General features: G+C 29.0%; 1 protein-coding gene across 2 annotated transcripts; it reads left to right on the top strand.

Moving 5' to 3' along the window:
- The first annotated feature begins 14,939 nt into the window (after window positions 1-14,939).
- LOC103974015 (obtusifoliol 14-alpha demethylase) lies at window positions 14,940-18,541 on the top strand. Of its 2 annotated transcripts, none has more exons than XM_009388729.3 (3): window positions 14,940-15,065; window positions 15,290-15,769; window positions 17,411-18,541. In XM_009388729.3, the coding sequence occupies exons 2-3, from the start codon at window positions 15,293-15,295 to the stop codon at window positions 18,410-18,412; spliced, it is 1,479 nt and encodes a 492-aa protein (XP_009387004.2). In that variant the 5' UTR covers window positions 14,940-15,065; window positions 15,290-15,292; the 3' UTR covers window positions 18,413-18,541. The 2 variants fall into 2 exon arrangements, with proteins under 2 accessions (XP_009387004.2, XP_009387005.2); XM_009388730.3 differs by having other exon boundaries at window positions 14,946-15,065; window positions 15,234-15,769.
- The last annotated feature ends 35 nt before the right edge of the window (window positions 18,542-18,576 follow it).

The following is an 18,576-nucleotide window of genomic DNA, read 5'->3' as shown; positions in this document are numbered from 1 at the left end:
TTATTAACTACCAAGAGATTGAATTTTAATAATTGTTAACTCTCATAAGATTGAATTTTAATGAATAAGCAATGCCAAATACTTTCGACATAATATTTTATTACATAAAATATAAAATTTTCTGTTAATAATTGTTAACTATTAGGAGATTGAATTTTAAAAAATAAGCAATGCCTAATACTTTCGATATAATATTTGATTACAGAAGTATAAAATTTTCTATTAATAATTATTAACTATCAAGAGATTGAATTTTTAGGAATAAGCAATGTCAAATACTTTTGACATAATATTTGATTCCATGTAGTATAAAATTTTCTATTAATAATTGTTAACTATATGAAGATTGAATTTTAATGAATAAGCAATGTTGAAAGGATTTCGAGATAATATTTGATTCATTGTAATATAATTTTTTTCTATTAATAATTGTTAACTATGAGGAAATTGAATTTATAGAATAAGCAACTCTAAATACTTTCAACATAATATTTGATTCCATGTAGTATAATTTTTTTTATAATAATTGTTAACTATCAGTAGATTAAATTTTAAAGAATAAATAAATCCAAATACTGTCCACATAATATTTGATTCCAAATAGTATAAATTTTTTTGTTAATAATTGTTAACTACTAGGAGATTGAATTTTAAGGAATAAGCAACGCCCAATACTTTCGACATAATATTTAATTACATATAGTATAAAATTTTTTGTTGATAATTTTTAACTATCATGAGATTGAATTTTAAAGAATAAGCAACGACAAATAATTTCCCCATAATATTTGATTCCACATAGTCTAAAATTTTTTTGTTAATAATTGTTAACTATAAGTAGATTGAATTTTAAGGAATAAGCAAAGCCAAATATTTTCATCATAATATTTGATTCCATGTAGTATAAAATTTTCTATCAATAATTGATAACTATTAAGAGATTGAATTTTAATGAATAAACAATGCCAAATACTTTCAACATAATATTTGATTCCATGTAGTATAAATTTTTTTTTTAATAATTGTTAACTATCAAGATATTGAATTTTTAAGAATAAGTAACGCCAAATACTTTCGACATAATATTTGATTCTATGTAGTATAAATTTTTTTTATTAATAATTGTTAACAATCTAAAAATTGAATTTTAAGAAATAAGAAACGCCAAATACTTTCAGTGTAATATTTGATTCTATGTATTATAAAATTTTCCTAAATAATTGTTAACTATCACAAGATTGATTTTTAAGGAATAAGCAACGCCAAATACTTTCGACATAATATTTGTTTTCATGTAGTATAAAATTTTCTGTTAATTATTGTTAACTATTAGGAGACTGGATTTTAAGCAATAAGCAACATCAAATACTTTTCCATAATATTTGATTCCATATAATATAAATTTTTTTGTTAATAATTGTTAACTATCATAAGATTAAATTTTAAGAAATAAGGAATGTCAAATATTTTCCACATAATATTTGATTCGATGTATCAAAATTTTTCTATTAATAATTGTTAACTATCAGGAGATTGAATTTTAAGAAATAAGCAACGCACAATATTTTCGACATAATATTTGATTCCATGTAGTATAAATTTTTTTGTTAATAATTGTTAACTATCATAATATTGAATTTTAATGAATAAGTAACGTCAAATACTTTCGATGTAATATTTGATTACATGAAATATAAATTTTTTTATTAATAATTGTTAACTATTAGTAAATTGAATTTTAAAGAATAATCAACACATAATACTTTCGATATAATATTTGATTCCATAAGTATAAAATTTTCTATTAATAATTGTTAACTATCAAGAGATTGAATTTTTAGGAATAAGAAACATCAAATACTTTTGACATAATATTTGATTCCATGTAGTATAAAATTTTCTATTAATAATTGTTAACTATCTAGAGATTGAATTTTAATGAATTAGTAATGTCGAAAGGAATTCGAGATAATATTTGATTCATTGTAGTATAAATTTTTTCTATTAATAATTGTTAACTATGAGGAAATTAAATTTGTGGAATAAGCAACGCTAAATACTTTCAACATAATATTTGATTCCATGTAGTATAAAATTTTCTATTAATAATTATTAACTATTAGGAGATTTAATTTTAAGGAATAAGCAAATCCAAATACTATCCACATAATATTTGATTCTATATAGTATAAAATTTTCTATTAATAATTGTTAACTATCAAGAGATTGAATTTTAAGGAATAAGCAACGACCAATACTTTCGACATAATATTTAATTCCATGTAGTATAAAATTTTATGTTAATAATTTTTAACTATCATGAGATTGAATTTTAAAGAATAAGCAAGAACAAATACTTTCCCCATAATATTTGATTCCACTTAGTCTAAATTTTTTTGTTAATAATTGTTAACTATAAGGAGATTGAATTTTAAGGAATAAGCAAAACCAAATACTTTCATCATAATATTTGATTCCATATAGTATAAAATTTTCTATCAATAATTGTTAATTATTAGGATATTGAATTTTAATGAATAAGCAATGCCAAATACTTTCGACATAATATTTGATTCCATGTAGTATAAATTTTTTTGTTAATAACTGTTAACTAACAAGAGATTGAATTTTTAGGAATAAGCAATGCCAAATACTTTCGACATAATATTTGATTCCATGTAGTATAAATATTTTCTATTAATAATTGTTAATTGTTTGGAAATTGAATTTTAAGAAATAAGAAACGCCAAATACTTTCGGCATAATATTTGATTCTATGTAGTATAAAATTTTCCTTAATAATTGTTAACTATCACGAGATTGATTTTTAAGGAATAAGCAATGCCAAATACTTTCGACATAATATTTAATTTCATGTAGTATAAAATTTTTTATTAATTATTTTTAACTATCAAGAGACTGGATTTTAAGCAATAAGCAATGCCAAATACTTTTGACATAATATTTGATTCCATATAATATAATTTTTTTTGTTAATAATTATTAATTATCATGAGATTAAATTTTAAGAAATAAAGAATGCCAAATACTTTCCACATAATATTTGATTTGATGTAGTTTAAAATTTTATATTAATAATTGTTAACTATAAGGAAATTGAATTTTACGAAATAAGCAACGCACAATACTTTCGACATAATATTTGATTCCATGTAATATAAAATTTTCTATTAAGAATTGCTAACTATCACGAGATTAATTTTAAGGAATAAGCAAATCCAAATACTGTCCACATAATATTTGATTCCATGCAGTATAAAATTTTCTGTTAATAATTGTTAACTATCAGGAAATTGAATTTTAGGGAATAAGTAATGCCAAATACTTTCCATATAATATTTGATTCCATGTAGTATAAAATTTTGTTTTAATAATTGTTAATTATAATGAAATTGAATTTTAAGGAATAAGCAAAGCTAAATACTTTCGACATAATATTTGATTCCATGTAGTATAAAATTTTCTGTTAATAATTGTTAACTATCAGGAGATTGAATTTTAATTAATAAGCAATGCCAAATACTTTTGACATAATATTGGATTCCATGTAGTATAATTTTTTTTGTTAATAATTGTTAACTATCAGGAGAATGAATTTTAAGGAATAAGCAACGCCAAATACTTTCGACATAATCTTTGATTTCATGTAATATAAAATTTATTGTTAATAATTGTTAACTATCATGAGATTGAATTTTAAAGAATAAGCAAAGCCAAAAACTTTCGACATAATATTTGATTTCATATAGTATAAAATTTTCTGTTAATAATTATTATCTATCAAGAGATTGAATTTAATGGAAAAAGTAACGCTAAATACTTTCGACATAATATTTGATTCTATATAGTTTAAAATTCTCTGTTAATAATTGTTAACTATTAGGATATTGAATTTTAAGGAATAAGCAATGCTAAATACTTTCGACATAAAATTTGATTCCATGTAGTATAAAATTTTTTGTCAATAATTATTAACTATCAGGAGATTGCAATTTAAGAAATAAACAATGCCAAATACTTTCGATGGAAAATTTAATTCCATGTATAATAAATTTTTTTATTAATAATTGTTAATTATAAAGAGATTGAATTTTAAGAAATAATCAACGCTAAATACTTTCATCATAATATTTGGTTCCATGTAGTTTAAAATTTTCTGTTAATAATTGTTATCTTTGAGGAGATTGAATTTTTAGGAATAAGCAACGCCAAAAACTTTCGACATAATATTTGATTTAATATAGTATAAAATTTTCTGTTAATAATTGTTAACTATCAGGAGATTGAATTTTAAAGAATAAGCAATACTAAATACATTCGACCTAATAGGAGGCCCAATCTAGGGTATAGATTGATCACGATTCTAATTAGAACCCAATTGTCTTGAAAAAAAAATAAAAAGATGATAGAAAAGGTGCTTGTTGTATAGTGGTTAAATTGTAATTTTAAATTAAAGAAAATCAGGTTTGAATCCAAAATAGTGTCATTTATTTTATTATAATTTTTATTTTTGTATCAATGTTTTGTATGTTACTACACTGATTATAGTTATACATCTATTTTTAATTTTTTTCTTAAATAAAATTTTAATTTGGTTTCATAGTTTAAAATTATTTTAATAAAAGATAATAGAAAAATTCATGGTTTGAACCGAAACTGATGGTTCGAACCGGAATCGTTTCTGGTTCTTAGTTTCAAGAAATCGGAACCAGTGATTTTGGAACTGTAGTCATCCCTACCTCAATCTATATATTTAACCATAATTCAGATCCGCCATCTCAATCTAATTATGACCCCAATTTCGAAACTAACAAACAGTTCTAATTGGAGATCGTAACCAAATTAGATCCGGATGGTTCTAGGTATAGTTCTGGAATTGGGAATTTCGATCTAGGTCTAGTTTCTACAATTGTAATTTTTCTTTGACATATTTATTATAATTTAAGTTTTTAATTTAAAAAATAATTGAAAGTAGCAACAAATTTATAAATTTATTTCAAAATTTTGATCAAATTTTCACTCAGAGAAGTGGATGTATTTCCACATATATTAAAATAACATTAAAAAATGAATTTGTAAAATAAAATCCTAAATCGTTAGTAGTATAACTTGCACTAACTTGATCCATATATTTAGAAGATTTGGGGGTAGCTTGTTACCTATTATAACTTGTTTTTTTTAAACTTCCTCTAATATCAACTTCCCATATTTCATCAAAAACTCTAAATGCAATAACTCTTTTTTGTATGGTCCAAAATCATTATCACTCCAATGACATGTGATTCCCTATTTTGGAATGCATTTTTTGTCAATGATAACTCCAAATATGAGAGAGCAAATACAAACATGTCCATCAAAAGATCAAAATAAATTTTGTAATTTTTTTTCCTTCGAATTAGTTTATGAATAATGTGTGCAAGAAAGAGTTAATCGAGGAACACAATAATAGGATTTAAAGTATTTTGATAATAATTCACAAACCTGATTTTTGACCAAAATTGAAAGAAATATGTCCTACTAAAATAAATTTAGTCAATTCTTTATGGCTTTTTTCAATAGTAAAATGAAAAAGAAAGGGATTAGTTGGGTATCAAAAGTTTGAGTCTGATTTTTATCTAAACTGATTTACGTGAGATGTTTCTTCGCAATATGCTATTGTTGTATATTTATTTATTTTTTAATCTGAAAATCCGAGGGTAGTGTTTATAAATCACATGAAGCGAGCCATAAGAATTTTGGATCTTCTTCATTTTAAGAAAATGACTTTCTTGAGTGGACACAATTGGACTTTTCAAATTATCTTCGAGCATAAATGTCGAGGGTGCACATTTCGAGATTTCACTTGTCATTCAAATTAGTAAAAGAGTTTAGGAGAAAGAATGCTATTACAAAGAATATTATAATTATAAATATATTACGAAGAATAATAAATTAGGACCCTATAAAAGTTGTAACGAGTTGGACGTGCGCAAAAGTGGAGAGACCAAGCGATATAGTTGTGATGTTATGGTCTTCCAGAGTGATTATGCGTACCTCATTTCGAGATCCCTAATATGCAAATAGGAACTCGAACATGATCTTAGTTGGCGAGAGAAGCCATGCAAAATCTAAGGACGAAGGAGAAAAGTGTGTTCGCATGCAGAAAAGAATCCAATCGCAGACTAACAAGCTACCAAACAAAGGAAGAGAAGACAGACGTGAGACTACAACAGCAATGCATGCATCCAAGAAACCGACACATCAAGTATCAAGATCTAGCAAAGAGAATAATCAACCCAAAACCAACGACAACATCGAGACCGAGAAGAAAGAACCCTACAGTAGAGCGAACATGAGTCTTCGTAATAGCGTCCAAGAAACTGCCACCTAACGATCGAGGCTCAACAGAGATCAAATCAACTGGAAACCAAACCAACATATCCGAAATAAAGAATCCTAAATCTGACATAAGACGGTAGCGTCCAAGAAAGCGGCACCTAAAAAATTGAGATGATATGATATAATTATGATATAATTAAAAAAATATTTTTAATTAAAAAAATTAAAATAATATTAAACAAGAGGTAAAATTAAAAACATATACAAAATATTCTCAAATGCATATATTTTTGTTTCATAAACTACGATCCTATTTATAGAATCCAATGGTAACTATCTCATTTTTTTATATTGTCCATGTTTAAGTTTGGTGCACGAGCTACACCCATAATAATAAATTTTTAGATCATGAATCAGAACTGCAATCAAATTTTTAATTGACATTAATTATTTTTAAAATTTTTCTTTGATCATAAAATATTTTATGCCATAACGTATATAACTGTTGTTAAAATACTTAAATTTCTTATAAAAGTAAACTAATGTGATATATCATAAAGTATGTGATTTAATAATTGAGTCTAGCCATGCTAAGTTGTGAGATGAAGTTTCATACTCATAAATCTTGATTAGTGTTCTCAAAAAAATCAACTTTTACTGTTAATAATATAATTTATGTTATATTATTCTAATAAATTACCCCTCTAGTTAATATAAACATAAATTATAAGGGGATTTCCTACTATTGAAATAATTTATATTATATTATTCGATCCCAATAACAGCACTAGATTGATTTGAAAAATATAATTATTTTAATCGATCTATCTCGACACCGTTATAATCCTCTTGTATGTGAGTGACGGTATTATTATATAAATATTGAGAAAGCATGGTTAGAAAATTATATATTTTAAGACAAGCACACATGAAATTACTGTAGGATCATAGAATTAGACTGTGTGAACCAAGAAAACATTAAAAAAACTTAGAACCGATGGATGTTTTTTTTGTCTTGTAATGATAGTGGAAGTTATTAATCCTTAGGTGTAAAGACATTAAAAAAAAAAATCTGTAGATAAAAACCAACCTAATCTTTCATTGTCTAATTTAATCTGTCAGATCTCAAAAAGAGCCTTAGATCGATCTGAAAAATATAATTATTTTAGTCAATCTAGCTTGACACCATTATAATCCTATGGTCGGTGATGGTATTATTTTATAAAATTTGATAAAGCATCGTTAGAAAATTACATATTTCAAGACGAGCACGAGTGAAATTATTCAAGGATCATAGAATTAGAGTAACTATGTGAATCAAGAAAATGCCAAAAACTTAGAGTCGATGGATGTATTTTTCCTTTTCTTGTAATGATAGTGGAAGTTATATGAATCCCTAGGTCTAAGGATATAAAACGATTTGTAAGATAAAAATCAACCTAATCTTTCGTAGTCTAATTTAAATGGACTTCAGCCTTTGGTCAGGACTTGCACCTTTCAGTGCCTAAGATCCGTCCCAAAGCATAAGATACATATGCTTCTACAACAACTCCTCTATGAGCACTCGGGTTAGATGGGGTACGGAGTGAAAAGTGAAATTGAGAGGGAACAGAACTAAAATAAAGAGATTGAATGCTGCAGTAGAAAGAAAAAGTTTAAACACATATATACCTTCTAAAGGTAACATTTGCTAGATTTCAGCTTAAGATGAAGCTTCATGTAAAGTTGTGAGATGAAGCTTTAATACATTATTTTTCAAAGACAAATCAACGAGTCATTTGATAAGTTAATTAATTTCTTTCTGATTAATTCACTAAAGTTGTTGGATTTAAACAGCTTAGGGACTTCATCAAGACTAAATTTAATCTTATGTGTGATCAATTTATTCATTAAGCTATAAGCCTCTATTAGCATGTGGTGACCGATTCTAAGTTAGCATCACTCAATGTTGATTTAATACTCTAATAAACCAACATGAAATAAATCTAATTAAGTTAATACATTATTGAAATTATTACTAAGGTACGAATAATATATCGAAAGCTTCAAAGATACGTTGAGTATAGAGAAATATGTTATAGGTTCAAACAAAGTGTCAAAATATTGAATGATATATTGGAAGAGTTGACAATGTATCAAAAGTTTTGAAGATATATTGAATGAGTGGTTGATAAGTCGAGATCATTTTGAGACAATTTGAATCGATATTAAGTTAAAATAAAATTCAAGCCTATATTAGTCATTAGGCTTGATGTTGAACTAAAATTAGGAATATTAGAAGACTAAACATGTGGCATAAATAGTTAGAGGTGATAATACCATTAGGCCCTAGTGATAGTATCACTTGAGTCATCTAATAAGCATTGAATGGTAGTAAGAACATCGCAGTTCAGAATTATAGTTCTATTTCAAAAATTATGATGATAGTACCACTTGGAGTCAATAGTAGTATCACTTTGTTCAATAAATATTTTGTCTATAGACAAAAGTTAGAAAAAAATCAATCAAAGCTAATATTTTAAAAAATGACTTGAAAAAAAATTAAAAAAAATATATTCTTTATATATGCATAGTTAAAAGTCTATTATATGCTCGAGTCTATGCTAGATTAGATATCAATTTTATAATCAAAATACAAGATAGATATTGAAGCTACACAAGAATAAAATAATAAAATTTAAAAAAATAATGAAAAAATCTGTAAGAGACGAAGGACTCTATGTTCATATATAAAAGTTCAAATCAACCTAAAATGATGAAATTTTTAGATGCTTATTTTATATTAGCTAGAGGGATAATTCATTAGAAAAGTATAAATTAATTTATTATTATATTATCAATAATAGAAGTTAATTTTATGACATATTTTGAGGCTGCTAATCAAGGTTTATGATTGCGAAACTTTATCTTAGGTTTTGGTATGATCAAACTCAATTGTCATATCGTTGAAAATATTTTATAATTATCATAATATTTTTTTCTAAGAATAGCAAGTAATCAAGTGGTTTTAAGCATATTAGTAAAAAGTACTTGATGATTAGAAAAATAATCTAAAAACAACTAATGTTAATTATGAATTTGAAAACTACTATATTGATTATTGATTTATGAACAACTCATAAAAGATTTAGTAAGGTATGCTTAACTAGATATTATAATTAATATTCTTACTTATGTAATTAAGATTATTTATTTCTATTATCCTTTTCATATTTATATATATATATACATATTATGATTGAATATGATAATAGAATTAGATAAACTATAAAAGTCATCTTAACTATATAAGAAAAGATTAATATTATTATGACATATAGAAAGAAGTATAATAATAATATTGACGACATATAATTGTTATGACTCTTCTTGAGAGTCGAACTTAATATAATAATATTATAATTATTATAGTTAGGTTTGTTTTCTAAAATTTATGCACGTATAAAATATCTTTTAAAAAATTTAAAATTTAATTGGGTAAATAATTTTTAAATAAATTTATTTTATTTATGTTGATTTTGAATCCTTGTTTTATATCTTATCAGTTAATAAACCAAGTGAAAAAATATTAGATTTTATGACTCAATTAATTTAAGATAAGATATATTAAAAATCTAATTATATTTTTATTAAAATCATCGATCAATAAAAAGAAAATAGGAGATGGTCTTCATCGGAAAGATTTTTCTAATTGTCTTTTCCTAAACTTATGCTCTCACCTATATAATAGCATGAACTCTTAGAGATCTAATGATCATAAAAAGTGATCTTATCTATCTTTTTAATTGATCCCTACTCTATCAGTAATCTTGATCCTGAAAATAGAAAAAGATTCTAGGACATGAATACTTATGTCATTGAAAGATACCTGCTATTATCTTTGATTTAGGATATAGTTTTTGTTTCAATCGTAGCATAAGATTTCTGCATTATAATTTTTATTATATATATATATATACATATATGTATATATATGTATATATATATCTATATATATACATATATATACATATATATATATATATATACATATGTATATATATATATATATATATATACATATGTATATATATATGTATATATATACATATGTATATATATATGTATATATATACATATACATATATATATATATATGTATATATATACATATATATATATATATATGTATATATATAGATATATATATACATATGTATATATATATATATATATATATATATATATATAAGGTTTGAATCGATGGTTGTGCAGATTCATAGGATCCTTGTCAATATGACCTATCTGCCATTATTTGAGACCAGTACGCGTACACCAGTTTGAATATTCCAAGCAACAAAGTTGCAGATGGGATGTTTTAGAAATTTTCATCAACTCTTTTGTAGGCAAAATCATTTACTATGTAAGTGACAAACTGGAGCTTTCTGGATTTAACGATGGTTGACCAACTGCTTTGAAATGTGTGTATCATGCTCCCATATGTTCCATGTATAATTATTTTAATTATAAATTTTTATTCTAATTATAAATTAATATATGAAGAAAAAATATATTTATAATAAATGATAGAAGACCAGTGCTAATATTAATAATATCTATATTTATATATTTTTTAAGTTAATTTTTATTAATTTAATTATAAGAATTTATATCTCATTACGAATTTTAAGGATGGTAAACTTTGAACTGATAAAAGGGATGTTATTTAAGTCCATCAAGATGAAGCTAATGAGGTAATACGAGTGATACCTAGTAATAACTGTATCGGAGGAATGATAGAGAAAAATATATATATTCTCATATGATTTTTTAGGATAATATATTATCATCCTATGAGAATATACAAGACATGGGATGGTGTACAAGACTGCTAAGCATGTTATCTATAAGATAGGGCTAGATTATCTTAGGTTTAGTATGCATCTGACTATTTAATTATTATATTTTCTAGAAAAAAATATAAAAGTGAATATATATATATATATATATATATATATATATATATATATATATATATAATGTGTATACTATGAAGAGGAAAATAAAAGGATGTGTTGAACACATGAATACGATTAAATTGATTCGTTGTTCTTATATTTATTGATTTGAATATATAATCTTTTTTATATTATATGAATAGTTATAATGTGTTTAAATTTTTACTAACTCACCTATAAGTGAGTCTTGTTTACTTACTAAATATTTTATTTAATTTTTCACATACGTGATCATGAATTAGATTGGTTCCAAAAAAATAAAAAATAAAAAATATAATCAAACTTGAACTAGTCTTGCTCGTGATCATTGGATTGTTACATCTCGGATTTCGGGGCGTGACGAGAGGTGATGAGTGTTCAAGACTTTTCCATAAATATATTTTAACTCTGTGTTTTTGGGAAAAAAAATATATGGTATGTTTCAGGATACTTCAAAGCAGCTTGCTTACCACTCACCTCTCCATTTGTGAACGTGGCAAGTACTCTTTTATGAAGGCTCAACTCGGCTATCTTTATGTGAGTGTTTTCCATTTAGTTTTAGCTGAACCCTAACTGTCCTCTAATCTCCCATCATTTTGTTAAAAGAAGGATCCATGTCTTTAATGTTCGTGAACAGAATGGTCATCTTTCACATGTACATACATACATGGGGCAGAGGTTTACGTTGATGTGGGCAATGAAGCTGTAACAATACTTTCCTACGTATCATTTTGATCGGCCAGTGATTACTGGGTTGTTTGAGAGTTCAAAAAGTAATAAGAAAGTTTATTGGGTTAAGGTGCCATATAATTTTTCATCATTTAAATCTTTATTGTTTACTCATATATTTTTAAAATTATAACATATAAATACCTCATGTTAAGACTGAGTTAACATACGTTATAATATGCTTAAGTGGCATATTGACTCATAATAAATAATTAATATAATGATATATAATTTAAGTTTAAAAAAAAATTAAAACTCATTTTAGCTCATATGGTTTTGATCATGGATCACTTAAGCCCTTATGATTTATTTGTGTCTAAATAATCCCTATATCTTAAAAAAACATAACATATAAGTCTCTTCTGTTAAGCTTGAGTAAATAGACATTAAAGTCAGTATATGTGATATGCTGACTCATAATAAATTATTAATATAATGATATACATAATTTAAATTTTAAAAAGGGTTAAGGTTCATTTTGTCGAGGAAGAGGAAGCGATGAAGGCCGTAATGATGAACGAAGACAGAGAGGTAAAGGTAGGAGAGGCAAAAAGTAGAGATGAGGGAGAGCTCGACCATTACATCGCAGACATTGTGGGTAGAAGCATAGGAGAGGATGAAGTGGGAGGTAATGGGGACAAAAACACCCAAGAGGAGGAAGAGGGATCAGGAGACCATTGTGTGCCAAGCGATGGATTGGTTGATATACATCCACCTAAGGCACAACCAAAAGCTCTTGAGCTCATCGTTGGTACGGGAGATGTTGTATGCTTACGACGTCTTACTAGATAGCAACAACTCAATGTTATTGTTAGCGATCGCTTCTATGATGACAACTCCTTTGACCATTGATGATGGCCTTATTTTTTATAAAAATTATAAATTATATATATTATTATATTAATAGTTTATTATATATTATATATTTTTTAAAATATATATTATTTTAGACATGAATAAATTATAAGGGTTTAAGTGATCTATAGCTAAAACCATAGAAGCTAAAATGGATCTTAATTATTTTTTAAATTTAAATTATATATTATTATATTAATAATTTATTATAAGTTAGCATATCACGTAATCAAATTCTAACGTTTGTTAATTGAAAGAAGCTTATATATTATGTTTTTTTAAAATATATAAATTATTTTAGATATAAATAAATCAGATTTAAATGATCCATAACCCAAATTAGGTTAAAATGAACCTTAACCCAAGTTTATTTATACTAGCCAAGCCTCTTATAAATCCAAATCAGAACAGTTACTATTAACATGTTTTCACCGATCAATTTGCCCTCCCCTCCATCACCATTCTTTTGTCGTCAGTCATTCACTCTCCTCTCTCTCTCTCTCTCTCTCTTGATTTATTACAAAGCTGAATCATCCGCAACATTCTTGGGGAAATCCATGGGGACCCTTCACATAGCTTATGGGTTCACTTGCCATGTGCATCTCGACTTGCAACGGAGACGGTCCGAAGAAATAGTTTAGCAGGATGTTTCCCGCTTTTTCTATAAAATTATGTTATACAAGTATTTATATAAAATTATCGATGATACCGATTGTCTCAAGGAACGAGGCCATGAATATGAGAATAATTGTTCGTCTTTACTTGATCTGATCTCCAGAAACAACTCATACTTTTTTATTTGATAAAATTATGGTTAAAGTTGATTAAACTCGATGTGTTCCAATTAAATCTAGTTATGGTGGTGCACCGATTAGGTGAAGTTTTAAAATATCATATTCTAAGAAAAATTATCATCTCGGATTAAAAAATTATTAAAAAAATAAATGTGGTATCGAATCCTTTGATCGATGAATCTGACATACCATCACCTTATTAATATCCTATATATGAAAAATTATTTAACGAGATTCCTCCCAATCGAGATTGTCCAATTCCACGTTTCTGGAGATTCATGAAGACGAGAGAGAGAGAGAGAGAGAGCTCACAAGAGTGTTGTTTAACTCGGTGCTGTAAAAATTAAAATTTGAGACATATTAAATTCAAAATTTCATGATTAATTTGTCTAATCCACATTATTTTCTAGGTACATACATAATGCAGGAGAAATTATAGTAATATTTTTTATTAAAAAAATATCTTCATCATATTAAATAGCACACATGACTTCAAATATAAGATATATCACTTATGTAATAATATAATTTTTAAGCATAGATAAAATTATATGTTATATAGAAAGTTGGAACTCATATCCTAAAAAAATTAATTCTTATCTTTAAAAAAAATGAAAACTGTAATCTAACTTAATTGATAAATTTTTTTTTTATACACACCACTAACATGTATCAAAATTTATACAGGGAAAGTAACTTTTTGGAACCCACATATATACCACCAAAATTTTCATAACAAGGCACAAGATATCCCATGGGATTAAAATTCATGGTGTGATTGGGTATACTTGATAAAATTTTTGACGAAATAAATTTTATAAAACATATTTATATTTATGTCAAGTTGCCACGTTAAATTGCATTGGCCTGAGATCAAATTTCACTTTAATCATTTATTGTAAAAAATATATGATGAGTATTGATGCTGAGACACAGATTAAGTTATACCATACAACCCAATCAATTTTTCTGGTCAAGATTTAGGAAATTTGCTAGACAGAAGTTTGCTAGACAATCTAATCATTTTTCCTGGTCAAAAATCAGGAAATTTAACAAAAGTTGATTAATTAAACGGGTTAAGTAGAATCCAAATGCTAATAAAAAAATTAGGGAATAAATTTACGTAAAAATTCAAATTGGAATTGAAATTGAAATTGAAATTGAAATTGAAATTGAATCCAAGTTCGAGGGCTAGTAATGTAAATGCACGTTTTGATCTTCCACGATTCACTCTCTCCGTGCATCTCCCACCCGTTGGAGCGATTCTTTCTGCCCGCCTTTGCTTAAAGCCTCTCATCTCGACCTCTCCCCATCCAAGTCCTATTGTCGTGTCTCCTGCCCTTGTCGGTTGCCCCTCCCTCCAGGATTTGAGGTAAACACTTCCTTCGATCTCCTCCCTTTTGTTTTCCGTTCGATTTGTTCCTTCTTCCGTCGTCTCAACTCGATTTCTTGACCTTTTCACCGCGCATTTCTTGGCAATAATCTAAATCTCTGCCTTCCTGCTCTTCTTTTACCAATATCTTACACTTGTTCTGCTTAGATCTGAAGGTTCTTTTGTCATAAAGATCGAACCTTGCTGAGGGTTCCTCCGTGCAGATCATGATTTCGGCGATGGATCTGAAGGAACACAAGTTCTTCGCTGCGGGGTTCCTCTTCTTGGCGACCCTGGTCCTCGCCAAGCTCGTGGCCGCCGCCCTGGCTCCCAAGTCCCGGAAGCCGCTGCCGCCGATAGTCGCGGCGGTGCCGGTCATCGGAGGGCTGCTGCGGTTCATGCGGGGCCCAATTTTGATGATCCGCGAGGAGTACGCAAAGCTCGGAAGTGTGTTCACGGTGAACGTTGTCAACCGGAAGATCACCTTCTTCATCGGGCCTGAGGTGTCGGGCCACTTCTTCAAGGCACCAGAGGCGCAGCTCAGCCAGCAGGAGGTGTACCAGTTCAACGTTCCGACCTTTGGGCCGGGTGTTGTCTTCGACGTCGACTACTCGGTGCGGCAGGAGCAGTTTCGATTCTTCACGGAGGCGCTCAGGGTGACCAAACTGAGGAGCTATGTGGATCACATGGTTGTCGAGACTGAGGTAATTATCTGCCTCAGTTGCTTTTCCATTGGCAGAAAACCCTGATTGCTTGAATCTATGCAATTTAGGCATTTGTTGATAAATGACACTCATCTAAATCAAATGAACGAGCTTCTGGCGAGTCCAGATTGTTATAAGCATTTGTTTCTCCAAGTTTAGATGCATGATATACATTAGCTACGTTTGTCCAGAACAGTATGCCCTAACATCCAGTTTGTGCTTTAGTTGCAGATTATCTTCATCAAATGAACTAGGCCTTTTAAAATCAATTTTTTTTTTAGCATCAGACTCTGGATCCATAATCTACATTGATCTACATTGCCTACTTTTGTCTAGATTAATATGCCCTAACTTTCGTTTGAGCAATTGTTGCTAATTATCTTGATCAAATGAACAAGCTTGTGGTGAAATCCAGATTGTTGTGAGCATTGTTTTATTTCAGAAGGGTTTGCTCCTCCATTGAATTTTGTCGTTGTATATGAAATGGTGAGACCCATGACGTTAAAATGGATAAATGTGATGGTGTATATTCTGTAACTTTTTTCCTAGTTGGATGCCATGAACTGGAAACTTGTAAGTCAAACTAAAAGTTCTATCCAAACTGTTCATAAAGTTCCTAAAAACTGGTTAGTTACTTCTTACTATTCATGGCTTCAAAAAATGTTTGTTACTACTTACACTTTACAAAGTTCTTGTAATACGAAGGTCTGCTTTACTTGATTGATTCTTTTGTAGTCATAATTCAGGACACTTAACTTTTTTCCTACAACATATGTTTATTAAATGATGGTTTGCTTAAGGTGCATTATATTTTCTTAATCTGATTTATTTCCTGCAAGTTCTGTTGGTAGTATTTTTCAAATGATTTTCATTTATTGATACTATTATATTTTCCGGACTTGAATGTAGACCATGTTAAGGAAGAAAGGAAACATAAGAGGAACTGAAACTACAACAAAGTACATTTTTACCCCTTTCCTGGATGAATATGATTTTGTTGTTTATCTAGATTTTTCATTCTGGTCGTTCATTTATATATATATGTTGTTTTCTGGAGCTAGACTTCTTACCGACTTCAACTTCAGACTTGTGACCATTTTAATGACACTAATTAGTTGACATTTAATATGATGTGGCATAATTAGTTGACGTTTAATATGATGTGGCATAATTAGTTGACATGTAATGATACTTTAATTCATTGACATTTAATATTATTCATCAGCCTATATGCTGTTTTTGCCAAAGGAATAGTTGTTGATTAGATGGACTGAGTTATGGTGTCTCATAGACTTGATGCCTGTGATCCACACATATTGGCCCACTCATCAGGACTGTGAGGTATGACGTCACTGACGGCCATCTTCAAGGGTGATTTTGTGCACCTAAATTACAGCATCTTTTGGTCAAGGGTCTGAAGACACTGCTCCTTTCTTGTTTTGTACCAACACACACCAAACAAAATGAATGGTTAATCATTTACCTTGTAGAACACAGTTGAATTTCATCTTGTCTGCATTTCATTGCTTATAGCATTTATGCCCTAACTATTATTGTTTAGAATGATAGAATGTTGGCTTAGCCACCATATGTTCTACAGTTTTAAGTGATTTTAAATTATATTTATCATTATTTCTGCAGGACTACTTCTCAAAATGGGGAGAGAGTGGTACAGTGGATTTGAAGTACGAGCTGGAACATCTCATCATATTGACAGCAAGCCGATGCCTGTTGGGCAGAGAAGTAAGGGACAAGCTCTTTGATGATGTCTCTGCCCTCTTTCATGACCTTGACAATGGCATGCAGCCCATCAGTGTCATATTCCCCTACCTCCCTATCCCAGCCCACCGCAGGCGGGATCGTGCCCGTGCTAGGATAGCGGAGATCTTCTCAACCATTATCAGTTCACGCAAAACTTCTGGCAAATCAGAGGATGACATGTTGCAGTGCTTCATTGATTCAAAATACAAGGATGGCCGTGCAACCACAGAAGGAGAGATTACAGGGTTGCTCATCGCTGCACTCTTTGCAGGCCAGCACACCAGTTCCATCACTTCCACCTGGACGGGAGCTTACTTGCTGCGCTTCAGGAAGTACCTTTCAGCTGCTCTCGAGGAGCAGCGGGAGATAATGAGGCAGCATGGGGATAAGGTGGATCATGACATTCTATCTGAGATGGATGTCCTCTACCGCTGCATCAAGGAAGCTCTGAGGCTTCACCCTCCGTTGATTATGCTTCTCCGGTATTCTCACAGTGACTTCACCGTCACAACGAGAGAAGGAAAGGAGTATGATATTCCCAAGGGCCACATTGTAGCCACATCCCCATCTTTCGCAAACCGGCTACCGTACATCTTCAAGGACCCAGATACCTATGATCCTGACAGATTTCTACCTGGGAGAGAGGAAGACAAGGCTGCGGGAGCCTTCTCATACATTTCATTTGGCGGTGGCAGGCATGGATGCCTGGGAGAGCCTTTTGCTTACTTGCAGATCAAGGCAATATGGAGCCACTTGCTGAGGAACTTTGAGTTTGAGTTGATATCTCCCTTCCCCGAGAATGACTGGAATGCCATGGTAGTTGGTGTCAAAGGTGAAGTGATGGTGCGATACAAGCGGCGGAAGCTGTCCGTTGGCAACTAACTGTTTGCTCTTGCCATCCCTATTCTTGCTTGAGTTTGTCCGTGTTTTCCTTTCAGATGTTTGCAGACCTTAAACTCTAGCCTCTTTTTTTTATTGTGGAATGAATGTGCCCAATATTTCAACTTGCAACCTTAAAATCTAGCTGTTTCTTGATTGTCGAATGA

This window comes from Musa acuminata, chromosome BXJ1-5 (genome assembly GCF_036884655.1).
Source record: "Musa acuminata AAA Group cultivar baxijiao chromosome BXJ1-5, Cavendish_Baxijiao_AAA, whole genome shotgun sequence".
Lineage (NCBI taxonomy): Eukaryota > Viridiplantae > Streptophyta > Magnoliopsida > Zingiberales > Musaceae > Musa > Musa acuminata.
Note: the sequence above shows the minus strand (reverse complement) of the source record. Positions and strands in the feature narration are given on the sequence as shown.

Coding starts and splice junctions, on each gene's coding strand:
- LOC103974015 (XM_009388729.3), top strand. CDS start 15,293: ATGATTTCGGCGATGGATCTGAAGGAACACAAGTTCTTCGCTGCGGGG. Junction 15,770..17,410: donor ACATGGTTGTCGAGACTGAG/GTAATTATCTGC, acceptor TTATTTCTGCAG/GACTACTTCTCAAAATGGGG.